The following is a 17429-nucleotide window of genomic DNA, read 5'->3' as shown; positions in this document are numbered from 1 at the left end:
AATTCCTTGGTTGTGTGAATGAATGAATCAATTAAATAACTATTATTTGAGTTTTTTTCTGTATTTAATTTATTCATTGGGGACGCGTACTTAGTTGTACTTCGTTGTAAAATAAAAATCACCACCAGCACCAACTTTCCAGTGCACACACATTCCCACTTGACAACATCCCAGTTAGGCTCGATGGTGTTGAGATCGCATACCAGGCAAGTGTCCTTCCAGCAGGTTCATGTGTTGTTTGCTGGTGTCAAATTTTATTACATATACCAGAAGTCCCATTTCCTTTGAAACGAACACACTGCATACAAGAACACCGCCATTACCGGCATGAATTTTACCTTTAGGGCAGGGGAGACTCATTGCCTCGTGTGGTTGATGATGTCGTATTTGACCATTGACGTGTACCAACTGTAATCTATTAACTTACTAGAATTTGCCCTAAACAATAATTACTTTAGATTCCACGACACTATCTACAAACAACAAGGCCTTCCCATGGGTTCACCAGCCTCAGGAATACTAGCTGAGATCTACATAGACCACTTAGAACACTCTGAAATTAGCAATATATCATTCTGGTGCAGATTTGTAGACAACGTCTTCGTCGTTATAGACCGCAGGTCCACAAACGAGAACAACATACTTTAACAGCTAAACATAATAGATCCACATATAAAGTTTACTATGGAAACTCAGAAAGATCACACTTCGAACTATCTTGACTTATCTGTCACTAAAACTGAAGACCACCTAACATACAAAATCTACAGGAAACCTACACAAACCTCCAACACAATAAGAATGGATTCCACTCACCCAAACGCGCACAAAAAAGCGTCATACTACAGCATGATTTGCAAAGCTTTCAACATACCTCTCTCTCAAGAAGAATTGAAAAAAGAACTGAACATAATTCACGAAATAACTGAGCATAATGGATACAATAGAAACATGATAAACAAAATCATTCACAAAATAAAACATCAGCCGAAATCTAAATTAAACAGAAACAGTGAAACTAAGAAAGACTATGCCTTTTTTTACATTTAACAATACCCACATCCACCCCATAACCAACATTTTCAAAAAACACAATCTAAGAATAGCTTACACAACCTCACGTAACAATGCTTCTATCTCACACAACACTAAATTGGTCAATGAAAAAAAACAAAAACAAATACAGCCACTCAGGAGTATACCACATAAAATGCAACAACTGCGAAGCTAGCTACATTGGGTGCACAGCCAGATGTTTTTCTATCCGATTCAATGAACACATCAACGCTACTAAAGATAATCACTTTTAATCCATACTGCAACATGTTGAGGAACACAGGCATAAATTCACCAACGTCAAGAATGACATGGAAATTTTAAATATAAACCCCTCAGGCCCATTGCTCAATATAATGGAAGATTTATACATCAACATGGTCCAACACGCTAATCCCAACTACAACATAAAGGAAGTCACAGATAAAACAAACATCCTTTTCAACGCAGCCATACCCTTTCTAAAAGACACATATTTAAAAAGAATCAGCAAACAAGGACCCATACACGCCCCATAATACACGCCTCACTCCACACCACCCCCTCCACATGCCGCCCCCCTCTTTCTCAACGCTGCGATAGCCATACGACGTATACGCAACAATGTGCAACACGCTCCTAACCATGCTCAAGGACATATCCAGCTCACACTTAAGTAATGCACACACATACCATATACAACCTATTTAACAGACATTCTCTATCAGTTATTCTCATACCTACCTTCCTTTTCTTCTTTCTCAGATTTTCTAAAATACACGAGGGAACGCAAGTATGAAGAGAGGAGCACCCACAACTAGCTTTCACTGATTTCAATGTGTCACGCACAGCAACGTAAACCTCAATAAGGAAGTCTAATATAAACTAGGTTGTTTTTTATCATTGGTATAGACTGAGTAAGAGCTATGTACCTGAATACGATGTCCCCGCATATTTGCGGCCCAACAATGCACCTTGAATAACCGTTGTACATGGTACTGGCATTTAACATTGGATATCTGAGCCTGACACCAGTATGTCAATGATTCTCCATAAACCCTTAGAATTGTATCCAATTTCAGCCTCAGCAAACGGACCTTTTGTAATATGTGGAATCATGGGGCCAGTGTAAAACCCTTCAACCCCATAACTGTACCATATGTATATATTTTAAGTATTTTTTAGAATAGTGGCACTCACTAACGTATTTTTCAGCAGTGATATAGACTTGGTATAAGCTAGTGCCCGTGAACTGGTCCCTGAACCTCTTATTCTAAGGAACACGACACCTCCGAATATTTTCGGCACAACAATGCACTCAAAGATCTCATAAACCGTTGGACATAATAGTGGCTTTAACAGAGATAACCTGACATCTGAATACCAGTGATTCTTGATCATCTCCAAGAACTGTATCCGATTCCAGCCTCAATATATCGTCCCTCCTCTGGCAAACTAACGAATCTGCAAATTGTCAAAAAATTAGAAGAGCTGAAAGAAGTTGTGATTACACATGTCAAATCAATTTTTATATTTAGTGATTGGTTTTGTGTGTTAGCCATACAAAATGAGTATCAGATATGAGATTTTGCCAGAAGGTGGACATTTTATAAGTAATAAAATATAGATCAAAAGTTTAGAACTACAGGTTCCCTTATTTGTCACTTTCGCTAGTTTGCTATAGTGGGGACGATATGTAATATTTGAAAATAACACCCTTAACCCCAAGACTGTACCATATGTATATATGCTAATATTACGTAATTTTAGAATAGTGATATCATGTTTATTTAATGGCATTCTTGTTTAGTTTTTAATTTTAGTACTGTTTATTCTGTACAGTTGCTATTGAGTAAGTTCTCTAACAGCTGAAGATGACCCATTTATGGGTCAAAACCGGTACTGTTTTTATGTAAATTATTGACACTATGTAAAATAAAGTATTGATTAGGTGGAGAACTCATCCGTGATACGTGTACCAACTGGTTCCTCAACTCGTGCAGATGTCCTTTTTCTGCGCTTCTAGCGTCCAGTGTTAGTCGTCGTGTCCTGCGAAGTGTCAAGCAGAAGTACTCTTACTTCTGTACCCCTTAGTGATGAGATGGTTCTGAATGGGATGGGTTGCTTACACTTCATTGTTAACCTGCATCGAACTTATGAGTGATCTGTTTCACTGTGCCTGTCTAACTGCTCTTATGGTCCGAACTAGCCAACAGAGGCTCCTCATCAATGCTTTGTACACCATGGCAGTTGACCCTGGTGGCAGTGGTTTGTTCCTAATCCACATACTTATGGTACACTCGTGATACAGGAGCCCTTGGATGTCCGAATCTCTGCACGACTTCAGTGATGAAGTGGCCTATTTGTTTGGCGCTGAAAATCTGGCCGCCATCAAATGCGCTCAGGTTTCATGTCTTACCCATCCTGTAGTCAGCTGTTATTCTTATGGGCCGTATGATACCTTAGATCTTCACCGTTCCATGCCATGTCTTCCTCTGGCATTCATCAGGCTGAGCATAGCACCATATTCTTATTGCGGTAGTTGTCTCTTATTCAGGTGCTCGTGAGTGTAGATTGTACATGTTCAAAGAGATGTTTTAGTATACATTGTGAGTACAGTAGAGTTAAAATAATGTATTGAAGAAATTAAACATAAGGTCTCAAAATTGTACAACATTAACAAGTAGTTAAAGATAGAAATCCTTAAGTTGCTGGTCAAGGAATTCAATACATCCTGGCTCCTTACAGGTGCTGGTATCCATTCAGAGAACAGCTGAGCCAATGTCACGTCGTTTTCCTAAGATATTCATAAATGTAATGCCGCATGGATGCTAAGAAGGCTTTTCTGTTTTTTGGAACTTGAAGAAATGGATATCCTCGAATGGATATCAGCATCTTTAAGGAGCCAGCATATATTGAATTCCCTGACCAGCTACTTAAGGATTTTTATCTTTAACTACTTTTTAGTGTTGTACGGCACACTATTTTTTTTTAAAGTATCTCTGTCGTAGAGTTATTTTTTAACATAGTGCAGCACGTCTCTCAAATCGTATCTCAGTTTCTCACATGGTATGTACAATTTTAAGACCTTATGTGTCTTTACGTTGTTTAATTGCTTTGATACTCATGTATTTAATTTGCTCTAGGCTGATGATGACCTACTGTTAGGTCGAAACTAGTCCCTGAACATACAATTTACACTCTGTACAGTTTGTATTCAAAAGGTGGACGTTGATAATGCATTATTTTAACTCTGTTGTAATCACAGTTCAATATGGATCTATTATAATGAAATTTATTTCTTTTAATCCAATTCCTATAGCAAACTAATGAAGCGCTGTAAGTGCATCAAACGTAAATCAAATTGCATATTATTTCTAAATTACATGTTTAGGAAACGGGGATCAGGTGCTCGTTTCAAAGGAAACAGACTGTGGCAGTTACAAAGTATAATTACGTTGTGCGTACCAGTTGAGTTGCTGGTTGTTCCCTGTGCAGTGCCTGGGCGAGTGGATGAAGCAATATCATCTTGACCGACATTGCTTGCTCCGTGACATCTCGGATAGCCAGCAATGAGATTCCGTATAGCACAATTTCTTCTTATGCATTAATAATTGAATGCTTTAGTGATTTTCATGGCTTCCTATTTAAGATTCGAACAGCATATTTTCCTGTGTTGTATATTTTTTAAGCACAAATCTGCTGGGAAAGTGGGAAGGGAATTCTGTGAAAAATTTCCTGGAATTTACATGCCAACTTGTTACAGAATTAAGAGAAATCTGAACAAGTTCAGAACTGTGGGTTCATTGGTTAAAACTGCAAAAATAAATAAATCAGGATATCTGTGAAAGAATGTTTCCCCTCCCGAAAAAGATCTTTAAACTGGCTCAGCAAGGTCAGGTTTCACATTCCTCTATATGATGGACAACAGTAGAACCTTTTTGAAGTCGTAGAAGAGATCCAGCTGCAAGAAGGCGTTACTGCAATTTTTTTCTCCTTCTAACATTAATTAAATCCTGAATTAGTGCTCTCTTCTTATGAGACTTGGTTTTTATTTCTTCAAGTGCATGAATTTGTAAAATAACGATTAATGATCTTGTGAAAATCCAAAATAGTTCATGAAACTCCATTTCATGACCTTAAAACAGTAGTTTGTTTTGCTGTTGGTGCTTAAAAGGAAGTACGGCCAATTTTGCTTAACTCTTAATCCTGGCCGTTAAGTAGATTGCATAGTAATGGCATGGAAACATTGAAAGTTATCTTACTTGGTGAACTGAGAATAATACTGAGGCTTTCTGTTCCACCTCAGTCCCTTTTTGGAAATGTGACTACACATTATAAAAAAAAGCAAGTTTGCATTACTGCACTTGTTCAGTCGCTTATCCAGCAAGTTTTTTTCCTCAGCTGACTGAACAAGAAAGGTCTCTCAGATCATTCTAGCAAGAGGGGCTACAGCACAAACTGGTCGTAATTCAGCGATTGCAGAGCGTAATGTTTTTGGGGACAGTATAACTAGTTAACTAGTTAAAGCTTATGGCCATCTCGCTTGCTCCCCCCGATTGAAAACCTTGTAACTTCTGTGAATTAGTTTGTATAGAAATACAATAAAACTAAACAGTACAATTTACTCCAAAATTTTAACTATCATGAAGCTGAATAGCAGAGAGTGAACCGGATTAACATTAGATGATGCCACAATGCTTCTTTACAGGCTGGGGAAGAGCATTTTAAACATTTACTGTAATAGGCTAATTTTCTGTCTTTTTCAATCTGATTATCCATTCATCAAAATTGATAGAAAATTGATAGAATTTTTACGGGCGCAGAGGACTGGTTTGATACCAGATGTGTTCGTTTATGAACACTGAGCTTACAGGAATAAAATGACAGCTACCTTTGCGAATCTTGCTGTGCTTTATGCTAGGTGGAAGAAAGACCGGATTATTGTGATTGCACACAAGAATCTCGTTTAACCGGCCCTCATTAATCCAGATCTCCAGTTTATCCAGATCGAAAACAATAAACATTTACTAGTACAGTATTTTTCTTAACAGGGTTGGCTCTTTGAATTTCTTTTCTGCCAAGGATAGTTAAGGACAAGAATTTGGAAGTAATTCTACCACTGTCTATCGAAGCTATTGTCCTGCCATTCACCTGGAATTGAGAATGGAAAACCATGGAAAACCCTTCCCAGGACGGCCATGGTGGGATTCGAAACCACGCTTTTCTGATTGCAACACACTACTAACGTGCCACATGTTTTATGTCTTGGCAGTTCTGCTATCCATAACTTATAATAATGTGTACCATGTGTGACAAAATACTATTCCAACATTTCGCTAATAGCACTTTGGGTAAATAAACAAAAGACGCTCACTGCCAAATGCATTAAGAAATCTCACGGAAATGTGTTAATTTGTCCTTAACAATTGTTTCATAACAAAAGTTGGAAATTTGTTCGTGAAACAGAGCACTTTTAACTGAAGTGTTAAATTAATGACATTTGTTAGTTAACATTCATTAAGTAAAATTTAACAGAGTTGCAGATACCGGGCCTTGGAGAGGCAACAATGCAGCTGGACAAACTGATGGCCTATTTAGAATCCCAGAATAAAACAACACCGGCAGAATTGATATTAGTAAAACGACTTAGTGATCGTGCTGCGCGCAAACGTTATACAAATGTAAAATAGAAAAGCTCTCGTATTATTGTAGTGCCTATAACAGAGTTGTAAATGTAAGGAAAGTGTTCGTATATTCTTTTTGTACAATTGAAAAAGGTGTTACTGTACATCTTATGTTAGATTAGATTATATAACATGTACTGTATTTGTTTTTTTAATATTTTTTCCAGATTATCTGGATTTTTGATATCCTGGATCAGTTCCGATCCCACTTAATCTGGATAAACGTGGTTCTTGTGCACTGTATTTACAATATGAATTGCTGCACTTGTTGGGTAGCATTGCATTTAGCATTTGTCCGGGAGATGGTGGGTTTGGACCTCACTGTCGGCACCTGGGAGGATGGTTTTCTGTGGTTGCCTCTTTTCACACCAGGCAAATGCTCGGGCTCTACCTTATTCAAGGCCACGGACACTTGTTTGTTACTCCTAGCCTTTCCTATCCCATATGCTTCAGTGCAATGTAAACAAAATTGTAGAAAACAGGACTCTATTTAGCATTTGCTATATATTTTGGATGATGAGAGTAACTGAAAACATATTTCTGCAAGTTCTAATAGATCACCCTTTTTGGTTGACTGTTCAATATGTTGCGACTTGCAGTATCACAAGATTACATCAAATAAACATATATATTTTCTGTATATATTGGAGTTAAATAGACACCAACAGCTGAACAGTATTGAAAGTTAGGAATGTCTTGATTCGGTGCACTGAGGTGATCTGTTTCAGATCGGCCGTATGAGGAATTTGAATACACTGTATACGGCAAAATAACACATGTTAGTGTCATGATCAACCCCATTATGATGAACTATATTGTGAAACTATAGCACTAATAAGCATTTTTTACAGTATTTTGTACACTCCTTGTCGATGAAATGTGTATGTTCATTACTAGGGCTAGAAAATAATTTGGAGTAGTGTCTCTTTGTGATGTTCTGTGTTTATATGTACATATTAATTTCATCTATCTTTCCCCTCTTTTTTTGTCCAGGGTGTACGTTGGCAGTATAAGCTTTGAGCTGAAGGAAGACACTATTAGGCAGGCATTTCTGCCATTTGGTCCAATTAAGTCGATCAACATGTCGTGGGACCCAGTGACTCAAAAACACAAGGGGTTTGCTTTTGTAGAATATGATATTCCTGAAGCAGCCCAGTTGTCACTGGAGCAGATGAATGGGGTGATGATCGGTGGAAGAAACATCAAGGTAGAAGTTCCTTCTTCAAGCTGTTTGATACAGTAGAACCTCAATTTTCTCCTGCACTTTGGTGGCATCCTTATAATCTGAGTTTATTATTTTGTTAGAAAGAATGACACTTTATTAATTATTGCTACTTTTACTGTTTCAGGTTCCTTTCCTTGATTCCCTTGCTATTTTAGGTATCAATATATACAGCATGTTTAACATTACTTCAGAGTTCTGCACATCCCATTTTCATAATTTGTTAATACTAATCCCGTCTCAACATCAATTCATTTGAATAATACTTATTATAACTTGGTAAACATAAGCATTTCATTCATTTGCGGGTAAGGGTATTGTTAAGTCAAGTTGCTTTTTGAGAGTAAGAAATGGGGAAAATCTAGCTCATACTTGTTTGATATTCATTGGATACATGCAAAATGGAAATTTTCATTAATTACTTCTTTTAGAGGGAAACAGCGTTTCAGTCCTTTCATTTTTTCAAAACGATTAGAATTTTTATTTTTCAAAGGAAAAATTGTCATGTAGGGGCAAAAAACAGGGTGTTGGATGCTCTGTGTATTGAGATATTCAGTGGTGGTTAGCGAATGCTTGCTCAACCCAGTATTCAGATGTATTGACGTTCTGCCAGTTCTGATTTAACATCTCTATATCTCACAGTAGTGCATAACTTCTTTTCCTCTTTTAAATAAAGTGTGGTATGATCAAGCATGATATTATCATGATGCAAACGTGAAGGAGTGTGTTTGCTCTTAATGATTTATGGATATGAACTTTGAAACAGTAAGAGTTTTATTATGAGTATGTTGTTTGTAGTGTACCAATATGATTTCATTGTATATAATTTGTTTAGTATTTAGCTGGCATATATTTGGTATATCTAATATCAAATTAGTGAAAAACTCTTTGTTTTCAAACTTTCCTGTTTGCTATGTTAATGATTCATCAATGTGAGGTAAAATTGGGGTCTGCTGTTTTTATTTCGTACCACACACACATTCAGCATCGAGAAGCAATGTACACTGAGTGTTTGATAATGTATACCATGAGAGAGAGTTCTCAGAAGTCAGTTTCAGTTAGTTTCGGTATAAGAAGTGTTGGTATTTCTGTGCCTTGACTATATTTACCTTGCTACATCCTCAGAATGTATCATTTTATATTTAGTTATTCCAGTTACGTGACATTTACAACAGACATATACAGGAACACAAATTTCTTCAGCTTTTCGTTGGTGTTACAGATTTAAAACTAACATTATATTCATCTTGCTGGGTCTCTTTGATATTTTATTCTAGAAGCTTTGTAGAATATCAGGGTTTTATCTTGAATGCTGTTAACTCAAATTGTTTCCTAACTGCTTGGAAGGATGCTTAATTAAAGAATAGGTAAATAATTGATAGCAAATCTGATACTTGTGCAAAAGTCCCATATGCTGATCTGTAATAACTGATGTGATTGATTTTAAAATTATGACATTTTCCTGCACATATCTCTATGCTCATTCTCTTTCTCTCCTTGGAGTAACAATCTTCCTTTCACTGCAGAAGGAGAAAATGGTTTGAAAGATGCCTCTGTAAGTGTTTACATTCTTCTTTGTTCCAAAAAGTCTATAGGCGATTTCTGTACATTACTGCAAATATATCGACAGCTCTGTACAGTCGTCCTTCTTCTAACTGTTACAATTGACTTAACGTTGAACATTGCTGTGACATAATGTTGATCAGAATTCAGAGACTTCACAGCAGGTGCAGTACCTTTACCTGTCATGACTATTACTATGATGTAAGTAACATACATTTCATCAGTTTATTTCAGGATAATTATCATTTGGTTAATGGCTGGAATCCTCATAAAATATTACAGTCAAGAGGGATAATAGTTTTTAGATTTGAATCTGATATGCAGACTGCTGAGACTTCCTACTCAACATTTTACATATATCTTTGTACATTGCTTCTTTATCATTCATGGGTTGAAGAGTAGCACTTGTGAGGATATTTATCTGATTCAACCATTTTGTAATTGTTCTCAGTATTGTCATATCTTTATATGTATGTATGTATGGATATATGCTATGCATCCACACACATTTTCCTGTTTTTCTTCATTTATTTATTAATAACCACACTAGTGCTACTCTCACCAGCATTATGAACATTGAAATGAACTGTGTTTTATAATGAAAGTGGCTCCATATACATACCTGCTTTCGCCAAGTCTCGTATCTGTAGAGTATCGTGGTGCGTGCTGAAGCGAGGAATAACCTGCAGTGCCTGGAGGGAGAGACCAGTGCAGCCATCGCCGTGGGACAGCCGTGAGTATGGGAACAGAGGAGAAGATAACTATACGGTAAACTGTGAGAACCGTATGTAATTTGTGAAAAATAAAGGTTATCAGCTCAGATGTTGCAGCTGTTCTGCAAAATTATGTCTGTTCCAAGGTTGGAATTCTAAAATATTGCTTTGAGTTCCCGTTTTTTCTCGGACAGTTTCTGGTCGTGATTTGATACAACTTACTCTTGATTAAACTTTTTGGCATGCTTTTGTGTTTTGTTTCCTTCCTTCGATTTTTCTGTTTTATGTACTGTATATATTGTATGTATAGCTTGGCTTTATTGCTTAAGGAAGTTTCCCTTCTTCCAAGGTTTCAGGATCCTCTTCATATTGATTTCATTTACACAATAAATAGTATGTTGACTCTTCCTTAAATGACCGTTTTTATCACATGACGACGTAATAGAAAATTACTTAGTAATCCCTTCTTCCTTTCAGCTCCAGTACATCCGGAGACCATTCTTCAGTTCTTTTATCACCTTCTCATCTCCACCTTGTCTCTGCCAAACCTAGTATGTCTATTTTCCTTTCCTCCATCATCTACAATTTCCTGCACTTTCTTCCTTAATGTCTCAGTTTCATTAATGTCCTGAATGTGGTTGGTTTAAGTGAAGAAGAAGGAGAAGATCTTATTGAAGAAATTGATGACAGATGTAAGGAGAAAGTGGAGGAGTTAACCTGGGCAATTGAGGAAGCTGTGAAGAGGATGAAAGTGGGAAAAGAGCCTGGAGTGGACGAGTTACGTGTGGTGATAAGAGCTGCAAGGGGGGTGTGTACACAGTGGCAATACAGAGTGATGCAGGCAGTGTGGATTGAGAAAAAAGTAACAGAAGATTGGAAGAAGGGTGTAATATTACCCATCCTTAAGAAAGGAGAAAGAAGAAAATGTCAGAATTTCTGTGGCATAACTCTGATGTGTCACTGTGACAAAATCTACGAAAAAGTACCAGAAAAGCGAGTGAGAACGTAAGTAGAAAAAGAATTCAGAGAAGAACATTGTGGCTATAGGCAAGGAACTATTGGCCTCATATCCACGATAAGGTAGCTACAAGAGTGGCACCTTGAGTATGGGGAAGATTTTCTGATAGCCTTTATGGACATAGAGAATGCATATGACAGTGTCCGTAGAAAGATGATCTGAGAAGCTGTGAGGGCAAAAGCACTAAATGAGCAGATAGTTAAAAGGGTGAAAAACATGTATGATGGAAGCGAAAGCTGCGTTAAAGTCAGAACCAAAATATATATATATATATATGGTTTAGGTTAACAAATGTTGTAAGGCAAGGAAGAATGATTTCAGTGTCATTAGCAGACGATTTACTAAAATGTGACACAGTGAGAGTTAATTGCAGGAACAGTGTAATGTATTGGAGGAAGTTCCGTCTTGTGGAATGAAGTCCTCAGCCGAAAGTGTGAAGTGCTGTAACGACACAAAACAAGAACCAAACTTACACAGGCATGACATTGGGACATGCATTAGAAAACTTCGCTTAACTCTTCTCCCAAGGTAATGTTGTAGGTTGTATTTTTAACACGAGTTTCAGAAGATGCAGTGACACAATCAAAATACTCCTTCAGCTTCTCATAATCGTATATGAATATCTACGGATAATGCATCGCTTCAAAATTCAATGTAAAAGTTTAAGCCATTCCTTAATTCTAAATTCTGTCATTGCCTGCAGCTTAACGTGTCTTAATTACTATCATTTATTGATCAAAAATATGAATTATTAAATTTTTACAAATGTGAAATAGATTGGTTAAATCCTGAATTGCTTTGGTATTTTGAGTTTTAATTTTTAAATACTTATATACCAATGTCATATTCACCATTCGTTATGTACAGTATTGTATAGAAATGAACTAGTGTATTACATCTCATCGATAAGAGTAAAATGTGAATTACTTGCAGATAATCGTGGGGAATTCAGTAAAAATCAAACAATTCCTCTTTAAGTTACATGTTCTTAAGTATTTGATCTATATCCTTTCATAATTTCTTAAGTTCGCGAGTTATTCGAGGTAGTTACTTTTTCCTCATATTCATCTTTGTCATTTCACGAAATTGTGCTTAACAGAAGAAAGTTAGGTTTCATATATCTTCGTAGGAAACATTGGCTACTATTCATTTAAATTACTAAATTAACTATTGTTGCATTCAACATCAACTTAATCTTCAAATCAAGACAAATATGTATCAAAAATAACCACGGAAATTCATAAGTGCAATGGAAATTCAATTAACACTAGAACGGCCAGAGCGGTCATTTTGACCGTTAGCGAATTTCATGGCATTTCCACGCTCGTACTTTTTTACGCACGAGGTTGTTCTTTTGTGACTTTTAATATTTTAGGGTTATGTACATTCACGCCAAAAATTACATCCGTAGATAATAAGGGAACGACGATATTGTCCCTTATACCTAGGAAGGCCATAAGCGGTCATTTTGACCGCTTCACTTCCTTGATACGGAAAACTCTATTCTGCTCACTGATTGCTTCCTGTGATATATTTACAAGTGGCGCTATAGGGGCGTATGATGTAACTAAATAGTATGCCTCTAGCAGTGGTTGCGAGTGGACGAGTTAGTGCTTGTCCCTTGTGTCGTATAGTGCGTAATAATGGCTCGGCGGCAAAAACTTACTCCTGTTCAATTATTAGCAGAACTTGAAAAGCTAGGAGAAGACGAATCAGGTGACGAAGATACATTATCAGATATAGACGCAATGAGTGACGATGAGGATTTTATAACTCAACAGTGTGATAATATGTCGGACAGTGATGGTGATTCGCCTGATGAAAATATGCACACAGTGGACTTCGCACCTACGATAGACGCAGTTACTCCTTCAACCAGCCGTGATCAATCTTGCAGCAGAGGACGATCTCTTAGCAGCAGGCAACCTGTTCGAAGAGGAAGGGAACGAGGTGGGAGAGGTCATGAACTGGTAAAGTCTTCTTCATTTGCACCAGGGGATCAGTTATGTGGTAATGATGGAACAACTATTTGGACTGTTGTCGACAGTAGTGGGAACCCCCCTGGAAGGATGGCTGCTCAGAATGTACTGAAAGAGGCAGCAGGGCCTACTTCTCACGCTAAGCGTAACGTAGAGACTAACAGCAAGGTTAGTGCCTGGCGTTTATTCATTGACGCATCCATGTTGAAGCATATAAAGATGTGTACAGAGACCGAAGCTCGTAGACAGACAACGGATAATAATTGGTCTATTTCTTTGGAAGAATTAGATGCTTTTATTGCTTTGTTATACGCCCGTGGAGCTTATAAACTTACTAGTCTAGCTGTAGATCATATGTGGTCTTCTTTATGGGGTCCCCCTGTTTTCACTAACACTATGGCAAGAAACAGGTTCAAAGAAATTCTAAGGTATTTGCGCTTTGATCTCCGTAAAACTAGATCCACTCGTTTGCAGACAGATAAATTTGCTTTGGCTTCGGCTATTTGGAATAGATTTATTGAGAATTGTTATGCGTGCTATAAACCAGGAGCGAATGTCACAGCTGATGAACAACTCTTCCCCAGCAAAGCTCGGTGCAGGTTCACGCAGTATATGGCCAACAAGCCAGATAAATTTGGCATAAAATTCTGGCTACTGGTAGACGTTGATTCTAAGTATGTGTGCAATGGGTTTCCTTATCTTGGGAAAGACGAAATGCGACCCGCCAATGAGTCACTGCCTGAAAATATTGTCATGAAACTTATGGACCCATACCTCATGAAAGGACGTAACGTGACCACTGATAACTTCTTTACATCGGTAAAGTTGGCTGAGAGACTGAAAGAGAAGAAAACTAGTATTGTTGGAACAATCAATCGAGTGAGGAAGGAAATCTCGGTGTCAATCAAAGCACTACGTATGAATCTGTACGAGACTCGTACTTCAGAAGGAAGATCACACCACTCTCACAGTATATCAAGGAAAAGAGAACAAGAATGTGCTTCTGCTAAGCACTCTACATCCAAGTGTTCAAGTCAGTGAAGATAACAAGAAGCTCCCTAGTACTACTGAATTTTATAACGAAACTAAGTATGGTGTGGATGTAGTTGATCAAATGGCGCGTAAATACTCCACTAGAGCTGGATGCCGAAGGTGGCCTGTACATGTATTTTACAACGTACTTGATCTAGCAGCAATAAATTCATGAATAGTCTACAAGGAAGTTACGGGACAGAGAATCTCTCGACATGATTATATTCTTGAAGTAATACAAGAACTAGGATCTGATTTTGTGAAGACAAGATCCCGGTTGATTGAACTCCCTACACTTCAGCCTGAGCCTCAGATTCAGGTTCAATATGCCAGTCGAAAGCGACGACAATGTCAAGTGAACTCCAATTGTAAACAGAACAAAACCTCTGACACATGTTCTTCGTGCAACAAAGTAGTCTGTGGAAAATGTTCGTGTAAGGTAATAACTTGCATGAATTGCTTGTCAAGTGCCTAAATAGGATTGTAAACAAATAGAGACCGTTATTTTTATCATAATTTTTCACAAAGGCATTCAATAGCAAGTCCGCCGAAATATTTCATTGTTACCTATCAGAAGTGAGATAATATGAACAATTATTAATATTTAACAATGGATTGACCTGTATACAATACATCCTAATGGTTAACTATGTTGTTTTACAATAAAAAATTGAACATTCGCATGTTTCTCAGATCCTGGATCCTAGGTATATGTCAGTAAGCGGCAGCGGTCAAAATGACCGCCTGCGGCCTTTATAGGTATGAGGAATGTTCGGCCGTTCTAGTGTTAACAATCTTCTGCGATTTAACTGGACATTAGGAATACCGTTGTCAAGAATTGCAAGTGATTATTATCCAATATAAATAACTGGAAGGACATACGATTGTTTAATGGTAACTATCAACATCTGTCATAACACATATTTTAGAATACAATACTCTATTGTAGGATTATCACGTAGAAAGTATGGAATGAAGTGTCTAATTTACCCTAACAGGATTCATTTCGATGATTCATTCCTGCGATATCACTGTATAAGCGTGAAGTCAATCTATCTTTAATATCCAAGAGGGAATCTCCATCAATAACATGCATCTATGGCTCGCAGAAATACATTTGATCCGAGTTTACGCCAATATTCTTCATAACCTCCTCAAAATATTTCATATTCTTTCACAAAATCATCGTAGCAACATACTCATTCCATTTCTTCATTATTGTTCTCTTATATCATTGTTTTGTAACTCTCTCTTTCCATTTCATATGATCTCTCTTCGGATTATATCACATATTCATCACAAATAGCTCATATCAACGTGTAAGTAACTCCTTTGTCATTTAAATGCATCTTCGAATCATGAACTTCACTTTCAACATTGACATGTCTTCATATTGTTTTGATATTCATATCTAATCTATCAATTACGTGTGACGACATTACCTTCACATAATACAAACATATCCTACATTTCTTTTAAAATATTATTCTGTTCTATTCCTAATCATTGCCTTCATATTACATTATTGAAATAACACTGATATCTACTTAACTCACTTGCCCTATCATTTGGATTGTCTAGTTTCTTCTGAAGCGTACTGCACTCCATTACGACATTCGTTCATTATTAAGTCACTCCTGATAACTTAACCTGCATTTGTTTATTTTGAAGATCCAATCGACCTATTCCCTATTCAACAAAATGCAACTAAACCATATTACATGTTACGTAACTGTTATGTTTAATGTGATTTGAAACTTAACTTCTTTCCTTTAAGCAGCCGGGAACTTGTTGGTTTTGTTCCTGTGTCTGCTGTGGTCAGGCTCCATCCTTCACTGAGCTCCATAGAGTCATTAACGGTAACATTGCTCTCTCCTTCGGACATCTCGGTTGGCATGGCCCCGAACAGTCATCCTTCTGCTTCTTAGAAAATCATCTTGAGCTTCTTTTGCGCATTAAACAGAATCAAGTACATGTATGACATCATCTGGGACATTATGACAAATACTAAGCCTGCTACCATTAACCCTACAAGTGCCATGCACTTACAGTCCGTAGTGCCAGGCAAATAATATAGGAAATTACCTGTTGGAATGATTAATTAATATTAGTCACCTTTAATGAGCCCATTTTTATGAATGATACAGTAATTTAAAGATGAAGGTTTGTGCATTATTTGAAACATCAATACAAGATAGATATTCCAAAACATTTTGACATAAGTCTTTTTTTTAAAATTTATTTTCTTATTTTTCGTTTCGAAGTTTGAGGTATTTTTATGAAACAAATTGCCTATTAAGTAAATACTTTTGGAATATACAACTTGTTGAAAATGCCATGAACTAACATCACACAGTGTTTCAGGCTTCTAAGTCTGTACCTGTGTCGTGAACACTGAAGAACATTCGAACGGAACACTACATAGAGATTCAACAATTTTTTGGTCCCTAGCCTTTAGTCACACGGCAACTTCCTTTCAAGTACTTTTGGTCTGTGATAGTGCTCTGATTGTCCCCAATACTTCTCATGGATTCTCACATTGCATCCTGGGCACCAGTGTGATGATCTTCCCCTCTTTTTTTTTGGACCACCTAACGCACACTTTTGCTCTTGGCGTGCAGGCGATTTCGCATAGTAATGGCTACTGTCTCCAGACATTCCTGGGCTTCAGAGGAATATTAGGCTTAGCTGGGGTTGGTTTCTTTGCCAGTGTCTTCATTACTTCAACAATGTAGTCGTGAGTATTCATTTGGAGGCAGATATCAATGTTGTCACCGTAGGCAATGTACAAATTTAGCATTGTCATGTCAAGCAAATTTTGGAGGATTTTTCTCCAGTATCTCCTTGTAGCAGTTTTTGCAGCAACATGATGCACCTTCTGGTCCTTCAGGTGTACTCCACCCATGTGTTTATTGTAGTGTTTGGCAATATGCAATGGTTTAGATACCTCCCTACTTTTTTTTTTGCATTCACCAACACAGTTTCAACATGACATGCAGTGGAAAGGCTATATACAGGCTTTCTGGATTTCTTCTCTTTGAATCCACTAACTAGCACCTCCCCCTTTCTATAATAGAGGACAACACCAGCTTGCAATTTGGTTGTCATGAGCTCTTTTGGAAGGCCCTTAGCATTTGCTCGGACTGTTCCCATGAGCATGATCCCTTTCTGATGGAGAAC

At 37.4% G+C, this 17429-nt stretch overlaps 1 protein-coding gene across 2 annotated transcripts in view; it reads left to right on the top strand.

Annotated features, from left to right (window-relative positions):
- Positions 1-17429, top strand: part of hfp (Poly(U)-binding-splicing factor hfp) — a 579337-nt gene that overhangs the window by 311960 nt on the left and 249948 nt on the right. For both annotated transcript variants that reach the window (XM_067159786.2, XM_067159787.2), the window contains exon 6: positions 7716-7929. In XM_067159786.2, coding sequence (XP_067015887.1) covers positions 7716-7929 — 214 coding nt within the window. The remainder of the gene's footprint in view (positions 1-7715; positions 7930-17429) is intronic.

This window comes from Anabrus simplex, chromosome 1 (assembly GCF_040414725.1).
Source record: "Anabrus simplex isolate iqAnaSimp1 chromosome 1, ASM4041472v1, whole genome shotgun sequence".
In the NCBI taxonomy this organism is placed as follows: domain Eukaryota; kingdom Metazoa; phylum Arthropoda; class Insecta; order Orthoptera; family Tettigoniidae; genus Anabrus; species Anabrus simplex.
This window is presented reverse-complemented; position numbering and strand designations above follow the sequence as displayed.